The sequence below is a fragment of the Pristis pectinata genome, chromosome 18, assembly GCF_009764475.1.
Source record: "Pristis pectinata isolate sPriPec2 chromosome 18, sPriPec2.1.pri, whole genome shotgun sequence".
Lineage (NCBI taxonomy): Eukaryota > Metazoa > Chordata > Chondrichthyes > Rhinopristiformes > Pristidae > Pristis > Pristis pectinata.
Window position 1 is genome coordinate 2,806,254 of NC_067422.1, and position 20,596 is coordinate 2,826,849.

General features: G+C 48.8%; 1 protein-coding gene across 3 annotated transcripts in view; it reads left to right on the plus strand.

Annotated features, from left to right (window-relative positions):
* Window positions 1-7,462: 7,462 nt before the first annotated feature.
* The window catches only part of LOC127579783 (hepatic leukemia factor-like), a 44,676-nt gene continuing 31,542 nt past the window's right edge, over window positions 7,463-20,596 (plus strand). For 2 of the 3 annotated variants that reach the window (XR_007957725.1, XM_052032707.1), the window contains exons 1-2: window positions 7,468-7,846; window positions 18,136-18,465. Coding sequence is in view for 2 of the 3 variants with exons in the window: in XM_052032707.1 (XP_051888667.1) it covers window positions 7,741-7,846; window positions 18,136-18,465 (436 nt within the window). In the remaining variant the exon portion in view is untranslated. Of the gene's footprint in view, window positions 7,847-18,135; window positions 18,466-20,596 lie in introns of all 3 variants that reach the window. The other variant, XM_052032708.1, reaches the window with a different exon arrangement.

Below are 20,596 nucleotides of genomic sequence, written 5' to 3' on the forward strand. Positions count from 1 at the left end.
CAAGTAGGTGCTAATGGTCAGCACAGACTCAGTGGGCCAAAGGGCCTGTTTCCATGCTGTATCTCTCTGTGACTCCCATGGTCATTCCCACAGTAGGGGAGTCTAGTACAAGAGGGCACGACTTCAGGATTGAGGGGCTCCCATTCAGAACAGAGATGCAGAGAAATTTCTTTAGCCAGAGAGTGGTGAATCTGTGGAATTTGTTGCCACGGGCAACTGTGGAGGCAGAGTCATTGGGTGTATTTAAGGCAGGGATTGATAGGGATCTGAGTAGCCAGGGCATCAAAGGTTATGGTGAGAAGGCGGGGGAGTGGGGCTGAATGGGAGAATGGATCAGCTCGTGATAGAATGGCGGAGCAGACTCGATGGGCTGAATGGCCAACTTCTGCTCCTTTGCCTTATGGTCTTATGGACTTTAAGGAGAGAAGAGATCGCAGGTGCTGGAATCTAGAACAAAACCAGGAGGGTGGAAGAACTCAGAAGCTTGAGCAGCACCTGTGGAGGCTAAAGGTGTAAGTTGGTGTTTCTGGTGGAGAGCCTGCCTCAGCACTGAGAGGGAAGAGGGAAGGGTGTGCTGTGCAGCAGAAAGTGGGGGTCTGGATACAGGCTGGTAGGTAATAGGTGGAGAGGGGTTGACGGACAGGTGGAACCAGGTGGGGGGAGGAGAGTTGAACAAGTGAGAAGAAAGCCAGGTGAGTGTATGTGGGGGGAGAACACCAGGGAGCTGTGGGTCACCTGGAATTGGACAATTCAGTGGTCACCCACCTGGTTCCTCCTGCCCACCGTCCGCAGGGCCTTGACCAAAGCGTCGACCTTTTTCCTCCGCAGATGCTCCTATTATTTTCCTGTTGAGGTTACGTGGTCAGTATTACAGACTGTTTGTGGGCTTGGCCCCCTCAGAACCTCCAAAAGCAGAGGGAAGCTAATCCTCTTCAATCCCAAACCGGTTGCTTATGAAGAACTTGCCATTGACATTCAGTCAAAAATATTTACTGGCTGTGAAGCGTTTGCGATATCCTAAAGCCATGCTGTTAGTTTATACCACAAGTTCACTCGTTCTGGAAAGATTTGGATTCTTGAGCTGCTGGCTGGTCCGTCCTCCAAATGATTTTCGATGAACCTGAAACATTAAATCTGTTTCCCTCTCACTGATACTGACTGACCTGCTGAGTGTTTCTGGCATTGTCCGTTTGACTTTAAACTTCAGAGCACAGAGGAAGAAGGAACTGGAGACTGATTGAGAAAGTAAGAAATTCCAAGCATGGTTTTCGGAGATGGACCAAGCAATAACAAAAAATAAATTCAAGGGGGTACATTGGAGGGAGAAAAGAATTATTCCTCAGTTCTGGTCACCGCATTATAGGAAGGATGTGGAGGCGTTGGAGAGAGTGCGGAGGAGATTTACCAGGACGCTGCCTGGCTTAGAGCGTATGGAATATGAGGAGAGGCTTAAGGTGCTAGGGCTTTATTCACTGGAAAGGAGGAGGATGAGAGGAGACATGATAGAGGTATATAAAATATTGAGAGGAATAGAGTAGACAGCCAGCACCTCCTTCCCAGGGCACCAATGCTCAAGATGAGAGGGCATGGCTTTAAGGTTATGGGTGGGAGGTTCAGGGGAGATGTCAGGGGGAGGTTTTTCACCCAGAAAGTGATTGGTGCATGAAATGCACTGCCTGGGGTGGTGGTGGAGGCAGGTACATTGGACAGGTTCAAGAGGTTGTTGGATAGGCACATGGAGGAGTGTGGGATGGGGGGATATGCGGGAGGAAAGGGTTAGATAGTGTGAGGGTGGTTTGATGGACGGCACAACATGGTGGGCCGAAGGGCCTGTTTTGTGCTGTATGGTTCTATGGTTCAACGAATTACGTTGAACTCTTGGGAAGAGATGTGGTTCTGAGAGTAAACGCCACACCACAGGAGGGACAGAAGCCTGAGGTCCCACACTGCCAGGTTCAGGAACAGCTACTTCCCTTCAATCATTTGGTTCCTGAACCAACCGGCACAACCCTAATCACTACAGTTTAGCAACACTGTGATCACTTTGCACTAAAATGGACTTTATTTTTTTGTTCTAATTATGTTCTTTCTTGTAAAATTTATGTATAATTTATGTTTATGTTTTTCTTGCGAATGCTGCTTATCTGATGCTATGTTCCTGTGATGCTGCTGCAAGTAGCGAGTAGTTCATTGCACCTGTGCGTACACATACTTGTGCAGATGACAATAGACTCAACTTTGACTTTTGACCATCACCGAGGTGATGGATCAGTCTAAAGCTGCATACAACTCTTGTGGGACTTTGTCAAAAGCCTTGCTACATCAACCACAAAGTCTGCCTCAATCCTCCTTAAGAATTGAATTGTTCCGGAGTCAGAGTCAGAATCAGCTTTATTATCACTGACATATGTCGTGAAATTCGTTGTACAGTGCAAGACATAAAATTACTATAAGTTACAAAAATAAATAAGTAGTGCAAAAGAGGAATAATGAGGTGGTGTTCATGGGTTCATGGACCGTTCAGAAATCTGATGGCGGAGGGGAAGAAGCTGTTCCTGAATCGTTGAGTGTGGGTATTCAGGCTCCTATACCTCTTCCCTGATGGTAGTAACGGGAAGAGGGTGTGTCCCGGCTGGTGAGGGTACTTAGTGATGGATGCTGCCTTCTTGAGGCACCACCTCTTGAAGATGTCCTCAATGGCGGGCAGGGCTGTGTCCATGATGGAGCTGGCTGAGTGTACAACCCTCTGCAGCCTCTTGCGATCCTGCGCATTGGAGCCTCCACACCAGGCGGTGATGCAATCAGTCAGAATGCTCTCCACTGTACACCTGTAGAAAATTGCAAGAGTCTTTGGTGATGTACCGAATCTCCTCAAACTCCTAATGAAGTAGAGCCTTACTGTTAGCCTTATTGTTCTGATTTAGAAGGCTATTTGGACCATCAAGTCCATGCTAACTCAACAATTCCAATCCTCCCTTTATTTTGCTCTCACCAGCCCGACATCTCTTCATTTGAGTTTTTTTTTGCCATCTAATTTACAGCGGCCAATTAACCTACCAACCCGCACATCTTTGGGATCTGGGAGGAAGCTGGAGTACTTGAGGAAACCCACACAGTCACAGGGGGCAAACTCCACACAGGCAGTGCCGGAGGTCGGGATTGAACCCTTGTCTCTGGCACCATGAGGCAGTGGCTGTACCCACTGCACCACTGAGCCACTCTGCTGCACTACCGTGCTGCCCCCTTATAAATGTAAACTGACTCTCCTGTGTCTCTCAAAGTGAAGGGTGATACTGTTCCTTGAAACGGATTCCAAAGTTGGCCATCGCCGAGGTCAATCTGTAAAGCAAAAATCTGTAGATGCCGGAAATCTGAAATAAAATCAGAACTGGAGAAGGGAGAAGACAAACAGGTTTTAACTTGCAGAGAGAGGGAGGGGCGCAGAGAACAGAAAATGGATTCCAACATTGTCCTGGTGACATAATGTTGTTGGTGACATCTTGTCAATAGATAAATGAGGTCAGTTGGAGGGAGGGGACACAAACTGCAGGGACTGTGGGGTGCAGAAGGCAGCAATTACCGGAGAGCTGAAACAAAGAAAGCTGGAAGTACCCAGCAGGTCGAAGAAAGCCTGTGAGGAGGGAACATTACTGGTGCAGACAGGAATGGCAGGATATCTGAAATTGTTCTTTTTAAGTTGAGGGGTGTAATGTACCTAGGTGGAGGATGAGATGCTGTTCCTTGAGCTTATCCTGGACCACACCGGAAGATCTGCAGGAGGTCAAGGACACAGGTGGGATGGAGAATTAAAATGATGGGTGACCTTGAGCTTCTAGTTGCCTGTCACTTTAATTCTCCATCCCACTCCCAGTGTGTCTGTTGTCTCCTGCACTGGTCCATCACTACCCAATGTGACCCTGAGTTACAGCTCCTCACCTCCTGTCTGGCAGGTTGCAGTCCTTGAGAGTCAAGATTGAGTGCAACAATTTCAGATAACCAGCCTTTCCCGTTCGTGTCAAAACTGGCCAGTTCATATGCAAGGTAACCTGTAGCCATCTCCACAGATGCTGCCTGACCTGCTGAATATTTCCAGCTCTTTCTTTCTTGCTGATTTCCAGCAACTGCTGTATTCGGCCTGTCGATGTTTTTCTGGGCTGTTTTCTCATTGGAGCTTGACATTCATTTATTAACTGAACATCAGTTATATCACCTTGACAACCTTCATCTACACCCTCTGTTCCCTACACCCCTCCCACTCTCTGTGATGCACTTGTTTTCTAACTTTTCCAGTTCTGGTGAAAGATCATCAACCTGAAACATTAACTCTTGTTTCTCTCTCCACAGATGCTGCCTGACTTGCTGAGTAATTCTAGCAGTTTCTCTATTACTGATGCTAAGTTAACGATATCTACTTGATTTATTCTTTCCTCACTTTTTAAACAACAGTAAATTAGCACTTGGAGCCATAGGGTCATGCAACACAGAAACAGGCCATTCGGCCCATTGTGTCTAAACTGGCCATCAGGTACCCATCTACACTAATTCCATTTTCAAGCACTTGGTCCATGGTCTTCTATGTGTTGGTGGATTCAAGTGCTTGTGTAGATATTTAACACATGTTGTGGGAGTCTCTGCCTCCACCACCCCCTCAGGCAGTGCATTCCAGATCCCAAACACCCTCTGGGTGAAAAGCTTCTTCCTCAGGTTCCCTCTAAACCTTCGACCCGTTAACCTCCACCTCGGCTGTCTGGTTTTAAGGCATCTCTGCTGTGGGGGAATGTTTCCGATTCTCCACCCTATTCTAAGTTGATAGCGTTCTATACCTGTCTCAGGTCCCTCTCAGCCTCCTCTGCACCAAGGAAGACAAGCCCAGCCTCTCCAGTCTCTCCTCATATTAGAAATATTCCATCACAGGCAAGATCCTGGTGAATCTCCTCTGCACCCTCTCCAGTGCGATCACATCCTTCCTCTAGTGTGGTGACCAGAACTGCATAAGGTTGTCATGGTTCCGAGTGCTGGTCCTCGATTTGGCACCATTGATGGTGCCTCATTGTGCAGCACATGATTTCCATGTACTACTAATTGCATAATAACACACACCTGAGTGCCATCAGAAGACAGGTATAAGAACCCTGGTTTCACTAGCACTGGTTGCCAGAGTATTGGTTCATCTCTGGGTGTACTTTGTCTTCTGGTTGCTTAGAGTTGTCAACTCTAGAGCAGTACTGGTTTTGCTGTTTCTCCTAAGATATCCTGTTTCTGTGTCAGGACTCTGAGGCAAGATTCCTCCTGGTTGCTGCCTGTGTTCGGTTCTGAGGAAGCATCCCGACTCCAGTCTCGTCCTGGTGTTCTGCATTTGGGTTCTCTGTGATCTTGCTCTTTGTTTGACACTGTGACAAAGGTATTTCAGCTGTGGCCTAACTGATGTTTTATTGAGTTATATTATGATCTCCCTGCTCATAGATTCTGTGCCCCATCTAATGAGGGCAAGTAACTCAACTTCCAGTGTTGGCCCATTGCCTTCCCCCTCCTTGACTTTTCAAGTGCTCATCTAAATACTCCTCAAATGTTGAGTGTTTCTGCTTCCACCACTCCCAGGGCAGTGTGTTCCAGATTCCAACCACCCTTTGGATGAAGAATTGTCCTCAGGTCCCTCTAAACCTCTGGCACCACTCCTGTGGCATGGGAGGATCAACAAACTGTAGATAGTCTCTGCAGTTTTTTCATCAGCCTGGGATGCATTTCATCTGGATCTGATTATTTATCCTGTTTCAAGGATGATAAACCCTGAATGTTTCTCTCATCCAATGGTTCATACCTGTACCATCTCCAAAACCATCAGACTCTGATGGGAATCTCACACATTACTCTCTGTTGTGTCACCTGCAAGCATCACTCTCAGATACCCAGGAGCACTCTCAGCTGATTCACCTCTGTGTTCCCAGAGGACAAGACTACTCATCATTACCTGCCCATGATGCACACCTGAGCAGAGTAAACAGGTGACAAAACTCCCTTCACTGCTGTACAATCACATCCTCAAACACACCAAGATATGCAGACCTTACAAGTTGTAGATGCACAGAAACAGGCCCCTTATCCCATTGACTCCACACCAGTCATTGAGAATCCATTGCCATTAATCTGACATTTACCCCATTTTATTCTTTCCCCATATTCCCATCAACTTCCCCCCCCACCCCAGATTCTACCACCTGTCTATACAACGGGGGGGGGGGGGGAATGTGCAGCAGCCAATTAACCCACCAACTGACACATCTTTGGGATGTGGGAGGAAACTGGAGCACCTGGGGGAAACCCACGCGGTCACAGGGAGACTGTGCAAACTCCACACAGACAGCACCGGAGGTTGGGATTGAACCCAGGTCTATGGAGCTGGGAGGCAGTGGCTCCACCAGCAGATGTTGGCAATCTGAAATTAAAACAGAAAATGTTGTAAATATTCAGTGAGTCAGGCAGCATCTGTGGAGAGAAAACAAAGGGCCTTCAACCTCAAACATTAACTGTTTCTCTCTCCACAGATGCCTCCTGACCTGCTGAGAGTTTCCACAGGAGGTGGTCTGGGATAGATTCCTGGGGCCACCAGAGCTGATGCAGTGGATAGTGAAGCCACTGGGCAATGATGGGGACTGAGTGAGTGTGATCTCCCCAAGCTGGGTGATTGTGTAAGGGTTCGAGACAAGGCTTCAGAAGTGGCGTGGCGAGGTGACACCAGAGGCTGCAGATGCTGGAATCTGAAGATGCTGGCGGAACTCAGCGGGTCAGGCAGCATCGTGGAGGGAAATGGACAGTCCAGATGAAGGGTCTCGACCCGAAATGTCAACTGTCCATCTCCCTCCACAGATGCTGCCCGACCCGCTGAGTTCCTCCAGCATCTGTGCGTTGTTCAGGAGCAGGGTAACCCAATGCTTGCCCTAGAGTCTGCCTTGACCAGAAACGCAGCTGGGAAGGGGACTGGGGGCAACCAAGTGTCTCAGGTGATGGTTCCCCCAAGGCCATTTCACACCTCCCCATCACCTTGATCATTGTGCACACAAACCTTCAAGTAAACTGCCCACGGTGAAAGGGCTCCAAAACAAAATCAACACATCTGGCTGGCCTCCTACTGATGTTGCCAGAAGAGCAACGCACGGAACGCTAGAGGAGCTCAGCGGGTCGGGCAGCATCTGTGGAGGGAGATGGACAGTCGATGTTTCGGGGCATGCCCCTCACGGGTCTCACGTCGACTGCCCATCTCCCTCCAGCATCTTGTGCGTTTCCAGCCTCTGCAGCCTCAGCATGAAGACTCTCCCGCCGGTCACATCACACGGACGATGCGGCTGCGTCGGTGAGACCACTGGGTTTTTTCGGGAGGTTTGCAGAGCCGGGAGGGTGCACATGGCGACCAATGTGAGCGGCGGCGAAGGGGAGAAGTTTACAGCGAGCGGCGCCGAGCGATTGGCCAAAAGTGGGTCAACTCCGCCTCATTCACATGACTTGGCTTTGGATCTTCTGCGGGGAGAGCGAGAGGCGTCAATGTGCTCGCTCGCTGGCACAGCCGATTAGTGCGGGAGAGAGAGAGAGACGGACAGAAAGGGAAAAGCAAAATATTATTCCCCAGATCCTTGACGTCAGGTTTTTATTTTGGGGGGAGCGGATGGGAGAGGTTTGAAGGGATCTCCAGCCCGAGTGTAGAGCCGCCGTCCGCACGCCAGCGCCCGGGACCGGAGACGCCAGAAGATGTCCCGCCCGATCTCCCTCAATTCCCGGTTCGTGCCGTCGACCCACGGAGTTCTCAAATCTCTGCTGGAGAACCCCGTCAAACTGCCGCCGCGGCATGAGGAGGGTGAGTGGGTGGGTGGAGGGGAGGGAGGGAGGGTGGGTGGGTGGAGGGGAGGGAGGGAGGGTGAGTGGGTGGGTGGAGGGGAGGGAGGGAGGGTGAGTGGGTGGGTGGGTGGAGGGGAGGGAGGGAGGGTGGGTGGGTGGAGGGGAGGGAGGGAGGGTGAGTGGGTGGGTGGAGGGGAGGGAGGGAGGGAGGGTGCGTGGGTGGGAGGGATGGAGGGGGAGGGAGAGAGAGGTTGGAAGTAGGAATGGGGAGGGAGGGGGAGGGAGGAGGCTGTAGTAGGGGATGGGAGGAGGAGGGTTGGAGGTGAGGGAGGAGGGGGTTGAGGGGAGGGGAAGAGTGGGGAGGAGCCGAGGGAGGGGGTTGGGGATGGAGTGAGGATTGGAGGGCAGAAAGGGGGGGGGGCTGTATGGAATGTTGGGGGGGGGTGCAGATGGTGGTAGTGTTGGGTGGGGAGAGACACGGGGGATACGGCAGGGAATGGGGGGGGGTGTGGGGAAGGGGCAGGGTGACAGGCAGGTGGAGGGGTGTGGAGATGGGGAGGCGGGGGGTGAAGGAGAGGCCTGTGTGGCTGATGCAGAGTGTTCCCTGGGTTGTGCAGAGCCACTGGCACGAGGGGCCAGGAGTCAGACTCCGGGCATGGAAACGGAGCAGTTGCCAGGCAGAGGAAGGAAAGCTCAGACAAGAGGGCTGAGGAACAGAGTCACGGGGACGCGGTGTCACCCTGGGGTGGGTTTGCCATCCTGTGATCTTAAACTCTATGACCCAGGATATTGTGTGATCCTGGTACAAGACTGTCACTCTATAACCGTGGAAACCAAATACAGCCTGTCACCACTTAATCTGTGAAACTAGTGAGGGATTGTAACCAATGTCATCGTGTGATTCAAGTAGTGGACAGTTGTCCTAATACAGGAATCCCCTGTGTGATTCCACTGCAGGGGAGCAGCAGGCAGTCACACTACAATCCTGCTCAGTGCTCTGGATTGAATTATCACCTTATAATATTTGGGTCTGTCACCATCATAATACGTGACTATCTCAACGTGTGTTCATGATACTGAACGGTGATCCTAATGCAGAGTGGTCACCCTGTAAGGTTCTGTGACTTAAACATGAGCTATCAACCCTTGATATTGTGTGGACTTCGAGAGAGTGACCACACAATATTGTGATCTAACACAGGGATGTTGTCTGTAAACTGTGACCCTATAATACAATGTGAACCAGATCCCAATATAGGAAAGATATCCCATAATATCATCTCATCCCAATACAGTAGTCCTTTGATATTGTGTGGTTCTGATACAGGACTCTCACATGTGACACCATGTGATGCTGATGTGTAATTGTCACCTTTAATATGTAATTCTAATATGGGGCAGACACCCTATAATGCTGAGTGGTGTGAACGTAGGAATGTGTTCCTGATACTGACTTGTCACATTTGTAATGTGATTCTAGTACAGGATAGTCACCCTATGAAATTCTGCGATATTAACACCAGTGTGATCCTGATACTGTCATGCAATCATTTCGTGTTTTCTTGGCACAGAACTGTCATAGTATGATGCATGTTCCTGACACAGGATAGTCATGTTATGATATCGTGTGGTCTTGATATGACACTGTCATGCGATAATATTGTGTGTTCCTGACACAGGATAGTCACACGATGGTACTTTGTGTGATCCTGATACAGGATGGTCTCTCTGTGTTATTGTTTGATCCTAATAAGGACTCGTCACCTTTATTCAGTGACTCTCGTTCAGGATTGTCACCCTATAAATATGATATTGTGTGATCCTGACACACTAGGATATCCTGTGCGCTTGAGATGTGACGGTTGCTCGATGATGTTGTTTGATCCCTATACGGACCTGTCACCTTCCCTTTGTGATTCTAATATGGGACAGTCACCCTATCGTATTGTGTGTCACTAACACTGGGCCGTGTTCCTGATTTGGGACAGTTACACTGATGTGTGATCCAGATACAGGACTGTCATGTTGTGGTTTTGTATGATCCCCTTACAGGATAGTTGCTCTGTGATCCTGCGTGATCCTAATACAATATGTCACCTTTAATATATGATTCCAGCCTATAATTCTAATATTGGGCAGTGTTTCTGATTCGGGACTGTCACCCTGTGATAGTGAATGCTCCTGATGCAAGGCTGTCGTGGTGTGATACTGGACAGTTGCACTATTGTGCGATCCTCATGTGGGGCAGCCACTCTCTGATGTTATTTGACCGTAATACAGACCTGTCACCTTTATGATGTGATTCCAGTACAAGACACTCACCCTATAAAATTGTGTGATATTTGCACGGTGATCTTGATACAGGATTGTTGTGCTGGGATATCGGGTGACTCTGATACTAGGCAATCACACAAAGACATTGTGTGATCCAGATATGGGTCTGTCGCTCTGACAGTGCACGATCCTCGTGTGGGACAGTTACTCTCTTGTATTGTTTGATCCTAATACAGACGTCGCCCTCGTTATATGATGACCGGGCTGTATTTCTGAGACGGGACAGTCATGCTATGATAGTGTGTGTTCCTGATGCAAGACTGTTACACGATGTTGTGTTTTCATGATACAGGACTGTCCACTATGATATTGTGTGATCCGAGTGCAGGATGGCTGCTCCTTCAGATTATTTGGTTGGAATACTGCATTGTCACCTTTGCTTCATTATTCTATATGGGATGATTATCCTCCTGATGTTGTGTGATTTTTGTTGCTGGACTGTGTTCCTGTAACTGAACTATGACAAGGATGGTGTTCAGAGGAAGTTCACCAAGATAAGATTTCTTTATTAGTCACACGCACATTGAAACACACAGTGAAATGCATCTTTTGTGTAGAGTGTTCTGGGGGCAGCCGGCAAGTGTCACCACGCTTCCGGCGCCAACATAGCACGCCCACAACTTCCTAACCCGTACGTCTTTGGAATGTGGGAGGAAACTGGAGCACCCGGAGGAAACCCACGCAGACACGGGGAGAACATACAAAATCCTTGTCTGGATTGGAGGACTTCTGTTATGGGGTGGGCTTGTTTTCCCTTGAGCGAAGGATGCTGAGGGGGTGACCTGTTAGAAGTAAGAAGGATTATGAGAGGCATACACAGGGTAGATAGCCAAAGTAGATAGCCATGGTAGTGGTATCAAGAGAGCATCGGTTTAAGTGAAAGGAAGGAGCTTTGAAGGGGATCTGAGGGGGAAGTGTTTTTTTACACCGAGTGGTTGATATCTGGAACTCGCTGCCAGAGGAGGGGGTGGAATTGGATACAATTACTACACTTGAGGGACATTTAGACAGACACTTAAATGGGCAAGGATATGGTCCTAATGCAGACAAAAAGGTTGGCACGGACATAGTGGGCCAAAGGGCCTGTTTCTGTGCTGTACAACTCTGTGAAACTGTATGATTTTATGTGGTTTCACGTTCCGCTGTTGTGTATAAAGGTCTGTCGTGCTAGGATGGTGTGCGGTTCTGACACTGGATGAACACACAACGTTGTATGATCCTCGTGATGGAACAGTAGTTCTCCAATGTTGTTTGATCCTAATAAGAGATGTCACCTTTATTCTGTGATTCTGACATGGGGCAGTCGCCCTGTAAAGCTGTGTGATACTAACACTGCTTTGTGTTCCAGATACACTCTGAATCACACAATGAATCTGTGTTTTTGACAGGAGACAGTCACGCTGTGAAATCATTTGATTCTAATATGGGATAGTCACCCGATAATGTTGTGTGATTCCAACAGTGGACAGTTTCCATTACAGGACAGTCACATGATGATAGTGTGTGATCCTGATACTGGACAATTATGCTACTGTACGATCCTCATACAGGGCGGTCAATCTGTGATTCTAACATGGGACAGTCAAGTGATTGAAACTGTGTGATGTCCACTCTGTGCTGTGTTCCTGATGTGGGACTGGCATGCTATAACATTTCACTGTATTAATACAAGACAGTTAAACCACAAGATTGTTTGATCCTAATGCAGACATGACAGCTTTGCCGTTTGACTTCAATATGGGACAATCACCCTGTAATGTTGTGTGATACTATCGCTGGACTGCATTCCTCATACAGAACTGTTCTGTTGTGGTACCATGTGATTCTGATGCAGGACTGTCAGTTATGATGCTGTATTTTCTTTATTATGGACTGTTGGGCTATGAGAGCTTATCCTTGTGTAACGGTCATTCTTTGATATTGTTTGCTCTTAATGCAGACGTGACCCTTAATATGTGATTCTGATACAGGGCAGTCACCCACGAGTGTTGTGTGATACTAACGCTGTCCTCTTGTTTTTGGTACAGGATGGTGATAGTGTGTGATTCTGACACTGGGCGATCACACTATTGTAAGATCTTCACACGAGACAGTCGATCTGTGATATTGTTTGTATCTAATATAAACTTGTCACCTTTAATATGTGATTCTAACATGGGATAGTCACACTATAAAATAGTGTAATTCCGACAGTGAGCTATCTATGTTCCTGATACAAATGTCTCACTGTATGATGTGTGTTCCTGATACGGAACTATCACAGTGGGACATTGTCCGTTCCAGGTATGGATCTGTCACACTGCGGTGTGTGTGTATTCCTGGTACGGGTCTGTCGCGCTGTGGTGTGTATGTATTCCTGGTACGGGTCTGTCGTGCTGCGGTGTGTGTGTGTGTTCCAGGTACGGGTCTGCATCACTGTTGTGTGTGTGTGCGTTCCTGGTACGGGTCTGTATCGCTGTTGTGTGTTCCAGATACGGGTCTGTCGCACCGCGGTGTGTGTTCCTGGTATGGGTCTGTTGCGCTGCGGTATGTGCGTTCCAGGTACTGGCCTGTATCGCTGTTGTGCGTTCCTGGTACGGGTCTGTCACACTGTTGTATGTTCCTGGTACAGGTCTGTAACACTGGTGTGTGTGTTCCAGGTACGGGTCTGTAACGCTGCGGTGTGCGTTCCAGGTACGGGTCTGCCACGCTGAGGTGTGTGTTCCTCATGCAGACATGTCATCTTTATCATGTCACTCTGTAATGTGGGGCAGTCACCCTGTAATGTGTGGTATCAACATTGCTCTGTGTTTCTGATACAATACTGTCATAGTACGTGACCAAGTGTTCCTAATGTGGGACTGTCATGCTATGAGGGTGGTCCCTCTCTCTAAAATGGTGATCCTGATTAGGACTTATCCCCTTTACTGTGTGATTCTGTTACAGGATAGTCAGTCTCTAACGTTGTGGACAGTATTCCTGAAACGGAACTGTCATTTTATGATATTGTGTGATCCTGATATGGGACTATCACGCTGTGATATTGTGTGTTAGTACTGGACTCTCTCCTGTGGTATTATTAGATCTGGTACTGGACTTTGCTTTAATACGGGACTTGTCACCCTGTAGTTTTCTTGGATTGTCGCCCTGTTATGTTCTTAATGTGGAGCTGTTATTCTCTGATACTCTTTGATCCTTGTGCTCCATATGTTTTGAGATGGTTATGGGTAAGGGTATGACTGGTCCCCGGGTGAAAGTGCTAAATTGGGGGAAGGGAAATTACAACCGTATTAGGCAGGGATGGAGGGGAAGTAGTTTGGGGGCAGCTGTTTTAAGTCAAGTCCACATCTGACATATGTGAATCTTTTAAAGGCCAGCTGGTTAGAGTTCAGGATCAGCATGTTCCTGAGGGGATGGCAGGTCGGAACCTTGGGTGACGAGATATTGTCGGTTTAGTCAAGAAGAAAATGGAAGCGCATGTCAGGATTAGGAAGCTGAAATCAGAATCATAAAATGTATAGAAAGGAAGCAGGAAAGAACAAACAAGGAATGAGGAGAGGTAAAAGGGGCCATGAAATGTCCTCTGAGAGGATTAAGGAGAATCCCAATGCATTTTATAAGTACATTAGGAGGAAGAGGGTAGCTATGGCGAAAAAGTAGGTCCACTCAAGGACAAAGAAGGGAATTTATGGATGGAGCCAGAAGTGGGTGAAGGTCCTCAGTGAGAACCTTGCCTCGGTTGGTACTCAGCGAGCAGAAGGACACGGGTGATGGTGAGATCAGGGAGGGATATGTTGATATCCTAGTTTTTGAGGAGGTGACGAAGGTGATTGATGAGGGGAGGGCAGTGGATGTTGTCTACCTGGACTTCAGTAAAGCATTTGACAAGGTCCTTCATGGTAGGCTGGTCCAGGAGATTAAGGCACATGGGATCCATTGTGAGTTGGATACAAAATTGGCGTGGCCATAGACAGCAGCTGGTGGTGGTGGACGTGTGCCTTTCTGACTGGAGGCTTCTTGTGCTGAGACCTCAGTTTGTACTACAATATATAAATGACTTGGATGATAAAGCAGATGGTCTGATTTGTTAAGTTTGCAGACAATGCAAAAATTGGTGTTGTGTCCAGTGAAGAAAGTTGTCAAAGGATACAGCAGGATGTGGATCAGTTGAGAAATTTGGGCGGAGAAAAGGCAGATGGAGTTTAATCCAGACAAGTGTGAGGTGATACATTTTGGGAGGTCAAATGCAAGAGGACAGTCTGCAGTAACCGGCAGGTCCTTTCAGAGTATTGATGTACGGAGCGAACTTAGGGTGCAAATGTGCTGCACAGCAGCTAGATGTGATCTTGATTGATAGAACATAGGACAGTGCACAGGAATAGACTCTTCGGCCCATCAGATCTGTGCTGACCATAATACCAATTCAGACTAATCCCATTTGCCAGCATATGATCCATATCCCTCTATTCCCTTCCAGTTCATGTGTCTGTCTAAATTTCTCTTAAATGTTGCTATCATATCTGCCTTCACCACCACCCCTGACAGCATATTCCAGGCACACACCACTCTGGGGGGAGGGGGGGGGGAAACTTGCCACTTAGATCTCCTTTCAACTTTCCCCCTCTCACCTTAAACCACTGCCCTCTAGTATTTGGAGACACAAGAGACTGTAGATGCTGGAAATCTGGAGCAACACACAAAGTGCTGGAGGAACTCAGTAGGTCAGGTAGCATCTGTGGAGGGAAATGGACAGTTGACGTTTCGGGTCGAGACCCTTCATCAGTCCTGAAAGAGTTTAATCTGAATTTAAATTTAAACTGGAGTTTAATCCTGAAAATTTGACTGTCCATTTCCCTCCATAGATGCTGCCTGACTCGCTAAGTTCCTCCAGCATTTTGTGCGTTGCCCTCTAGTATTTGATGTTTCCAAAGTAACTCTGACTACCTACCCTATCTATGCCTCACGTAATTTTATACACGTGAGACCCCATGTTATAGCCTTTCAGGGAACGGAAATTTGCCCTTGCAGAATTCATAAATCACTACCCAAAAATATGAGATACAGAATAAAATTCACTCTCATGGAAATTATGTGGGGAAAAAAGTAAACTTATAAACAGAACATTTATCTTTTTTAAACTTGCACATCTTGACACGTATGCAGATGGCGTGGCTTCACGTTAGGGAATGCCGTGATACGGACCATTTTCTAGGAATGCAACTGTAACAAGGGAATCGTCTGTACTTCTATCAGGTCTCCCCTGAGCCTCCAGTGCTCCAGAGAAAACAATCCAAATATGCCCAACCTCTCCTTTATAGCTAATACACTCCAATCCAAGCAGCATCTTGGTGAAGCTCTTCTGCACCCTCTCCAAAGCCTCCAAATCCTTCCTGTAATGTAGTGACCAGAACTGCACACAGTACTCCAAATGTGGCCTAACCAAAGTTTTACACAGCTGCAACATGACTTCCTGACTTTTATACTCAGTGCCCTGACCAATGAAGGCAAGCATGCACTGTGCCCTTTTTACTGCCCTGTCCACTTTCAGGGAGCTGTGGATTTACACCCCAAGATCTCTCTGTACCTCAGTGTCCTGTGTCCTGCCATTAACTGGGTGCATTTGACCTCCCAAAGTGCAACACCTCACACTTGTCCAGATTAAACTCCATCTGCCATTTCTCTGCCCATATTTCAAACTGCCCTACACCCTGCTCTATCCTTTGACCACCTTCCTCACCATCCACAGCTCCAATTTATGTGTCGTCTTAAACTCGCTAATAGTCCAACTACGTTTCCGTCCAAATCATTTTTATATAAATCACAGACAAAGGTCCCAGCACTGACCCTTGCAGAACACCACTGGTCACAGACCTCCAGTCAGAATAAAACACCCCTCCATCACTACCCTCTGTCTTCTACAGCCAAGCCAACTTTGAATCCCATCTACCAAGTCGCCATGGATCCCATGGGCCATTATCTGCCCTATAGTGTTGTGCAATGCTAACATTGGGCTATGATCCCAATACTGGACTGTTACCCAATGATATTTAGTAATTTTAATTTGGGACTGTTGCCCCAAAATGTGATGTCCTAATACTAGACTCTGCTCTGTAATATTCTATGATCCTGGTGTATGACTCCCCCCCCCCCCCCGAATATTGTGTGATGTTATGGGGCAAGTCACTGTTATTGTGCCTTCCTGTTGTGGGATTGTCATAGGTAAACCTGTGCGATATTGACATTGGTCTGTGGTTCCTAACACCCGGCCTTCACCCCAACATCGGGCTGAATCTCGCCAGCTGTGGTTGATGTCCCAGATAGACCAGTGCTCACACGGCTGTCCAAGGCTAGTGCTGGAGGTTGACGTCTGGCCCTGCACTTTGGGAGGAAGGAAGGTTATTGTTATAATACTCTGCTTTAGAGTCCTGGAGTTTTACAGCACAGAAGCAGGCCCTTCGGTCCACCATGTCCATGCTGACCTTTGTGCCTATCTACACCTGCCTGCATTAATTCCATCTCCCTCTGTGCCCTGCTCATTCAAGTCCCTGGAAGAGCAGGGTTTAATGTTATAGAATTGTTGTAAGTGCTTTCTGTGTTTGATTTTTTTAACATTATTAACTTTTTGTTAGTAGTTTAGAAATATTTCAGTGATGGAGAAAATCAGTGACAGCTTTGACCAAAGGCACAGAGCTAGCCCTCCATTTTAAATTTGGTCGGAGGGGGCCGGGCCTTGTCTCCATTCGACCCTGCCATTGGACTGGAGGGCCGCTGAGGTAGGCGGGGATGGTGGGTGAGGAAGCTGACCCAACACAAACCGGCCCACAGCAAGCCTCTCGCCCTGACCCAACACCCTGTGATGGAGGATCCTCACAGGGGACTCATGCACCCTGTAGCCTTGGCTCAGCTAAGAGGGATACGGGACAAAGGCAATGCACGGTAGTGTAGTGGTTAATGCGACGCTATTACAGCCCCAGCGACCCGGGTTCAGTTCCCGCCGCTGTCTGTAAGGAGTTTGTACGTTCTCCCCATGTCTGCGTGGGTTTCCTCCGGGTGCTCCGGTTTCCTCCCACATTCCAAAGACGTACGGGTTAGGAAGTTGTGGGCATGCCATGTTGGCGCCGGAAGCGTGGCGACACTTGTGGGCTGCCCCCAGAACACTCTACACAAAAAGATGTATTTCACCGTGTGTTTCGATGTACGTGTGACTAATAAAGATATCTTAAATGGGACTAGTTCACGTAGGCAACTTGGTTAGCACGGACGAGTTGGGCCGAAGGGCCTGTTTCCATGCTACATAACTCCAAGAGACCACATTTGGAGTATTGTGTGCAGTTCTGGTCACCCACCTATAAGAAGAATTCTGCTGGAGAGGGGGGCAGAAAGGATTCACAAGGAGACAGGAGGGCTGAAGTTCTGAGGAGAGGCTGGATGGGCTGGGACTGTTCTCCCTGGAGCGAAGGAGACTGAGGGGTCACCTGATAGAGGTTTATAAAATCATGAGGGGCAGAGATAAGGTGGATGATCACTGTCTTTTTCTCAGGGTAGGGGAGTCTAAAACTAGAGGGCACAGGTTTGAGGTGAGAGGGGAGAGATTTAAAGGGGACCTGAGGGGCAACTTTTTCACACGGAGGATGGTGGGTGTGTGGAACGAGCTGCCAGAGGAACTGGTAGAGGCGGGTACAATAACAATGTTTAAAAGGAAAGGTTTAGAGGGATATGGGCCCAAACGCAGGAAATGGGACTAGCTCAGGTGGGCACCGATGAGTTGGGCCAAAGGGCCTGTTTCCCTGCTGTACAGCTCTGACTCCGAGAGCAGTGTCCGTTACAGCACCTGCGGTGAATGAGCTGCCGAGATTCCCGTTTCGCTGGGGTCTCGCGCACGGAGGTGATGCTTTTATTTTGGAGGGACTGGGGTGAGTGCTGGCAGTGGTTACCTGCACGCGGTGTCGTTTTGGATGTGTTGTGACTAAGGTTGGACGTTCTGTCCTCTGGCAGGTTTCAGTAAGGACGAGAAAGAGAAGCAGCTAGAAGATGAGGCCGCAGGCAGCACAGTCGCACAGTCGGCCTTCCTCGGACCCACGCTCTGGGACAAGACGCTGCCCTACGACGGTGACACTTTCCAGCTGGAGTACATGGATCTGGAAGAGTTCCTGTCGGAGAACGGAATACCGCCCAGTCCGTCGCACCAGCAGAAGACAGGCCAACACTCGCCCCTCCAGCATCCCGGAGCATCTCAGGGGCCACCCATCGACCTCAGCAGGGCAGGCACCTCTGTGCACCCAGGACTGGGCCCACAGACCCTCCTGCCGAGCACAGCAAGGACAGGTAAGTCCTCCCCACTCGGCACCGCGTGACGGGATATGACGGTGAAAGACGGAGGTTGTAACCAGGATAACGGTCCTTCCCCACGCGGCAGCTGGGATGTTAGTGAGGATAGGGTTTGGGGTACGAAGGGACGAGCAGAGGTAGAGGACTCAGGTGGGTGGGGGTGTCGGGGGTGAGAGGGGGAATAATGCCTGGCGTGAGAAGAAGATTAGCAACAAACAATCTGCTGGAGGAACTCGGCGGTTTGAGCAGCATCTGCGGGGGGAGAGGGGGTTGGAGAGGAACTGTTGACATTTTGGGTCAAAACCCTGCATCAGGACCCATCTTCTGTGTGGGGTTTGCAGGACCTGGTGCAGGGTTCCAACCCAAAACATAGACAATTCCTCTACCCACACAGATGCTGCTCGACCTGCTGAGTTCCCCCAGCAGATTGTTACATAGAACAGTACAGCACAATACAAGCCCTTCGGCCCACAATGTTCTGCCGACCTTTAAACCTCGCCAATGACTATCTAACCCCTTCCTCCCACATATCCCTCTATTTTAAATTCCTCCATATGCTTATCTAACAATTTCTTGAATTTGACCAACGTACCTGCCTCCACCACCACCCCAGGCAGCACTTTCCATGTCTCAACCACTCTCTGGGTAAAAAACCTTCTTCTGATATCTCCCTTGAACTTCTCACCCATTACTTTAAAGCCATGCCCTCTTGTATTGAGCATTGGTGCCCTGGGAAAGAGGTGCTGGCTGTCCACTCTATCTATTCCTCTTAATATTTTGTACACCTCTATCATGCCTCCTCTCATCTTCCTTCTCTCCAAAGAGTAAAGCCCCAGCTCCCTTAGTCTCTCCTCATAATGCATACTTTCCAAACTAGGCAGCATCCTGGTAAATCTCCTCTGCACCCTTTCCAACGCTTCCACATCCAAAAGTTGGGACCAATCTAATATGAAGGTACAAGAATTAACAGAAAAATCGTTTGTGTCTCTTCTGTCTGTTTTATACCTGCCTCTCTTTTCTCTATTTTCTAAACCGGATTGCAGTTTAGCTCCCTGCCTTCTCCAACGTTCTCTCCTGGTCCTTGGATGGCATTGGTTGAAGGGTTTGACTTTTGTCTCCATCTACAGTGGTCATGCTGTTACCACCTCAGACCCTCCACAAATAAAGCTCAGCTGAAGGGCGTGGGAGGGGGTCTACCTCGCACCACTGCTACTCCATCCCTCACGCCAGCACCTCACTCAGAGCACCTGCGGCCAAGCCCTGACCCAGAAGGTGGGGACTGATGCAGCTGCCTGATCCACCGGCCAGTGCTTCACCCCCACCTTCTGAATGTCTTTGCACAGGAGACCTGAAATCTGGTGCACAAAACAACCCGAGTGGTTTCCTCGGCTGGCTCCAGTACTGGAGGTGGTCAGTGGAAGCTGAGCCTTTGAATTATTTTGAGGCTGAGGGAGGTAGATTCTCAAAGCAAAGGGGTGTAAGGTTACCCGAATTTACAGCCAGGTCAGCCATGATGTCGTGGGATGCGAGAAGAGCTCAAGGAACAGAGAGGCTTATTCCTGCTCCTAATTTGCATTGAGAAGCGAACACTGGAAGCTGGATGGGTCACGGACTGAGGTGTTGGGGGAGGGCGTGTTGGGAGTGGATGAGGCCGGGTCAGTGAGGGGAAAGTCGGTAGTCAGTTCCGATTGGCTGCTACGGAGGTGGTCATGACGATGGAAGGGGCAGGGAGCTTGCCGCAGGAGTGGGGGGTTGGTTATTTACCTAACAGGAGGCTCCTGCAGCTGATCCCCAGACACTGGGCTGGCACACGTTTAACCCAGCCCCTGCCCATAAAACATACCGGCTGCTCCTGTGAACGGAGCCTTTCGCCCAGGGGGCCCACCTGTGAAGGAACATTCCGGGTGTGCTCCAGATGTGGGCTACACTCCTCTGGGAACATCTGGGTGGACCATCCATCGGCACACTGTCCCTACAGCAGAATGGCAAGGTATATCGATTGCACCCCACTGTAAATCCTTACGCCGTTACTAATCATCCCTTCTCAGAAATCCTGCAGCATAGTGCGTATAAACGTTGTGCCACATGGTAGAACTTTTCTTTTTTAAGTTCTCCTTTGTGCTACACT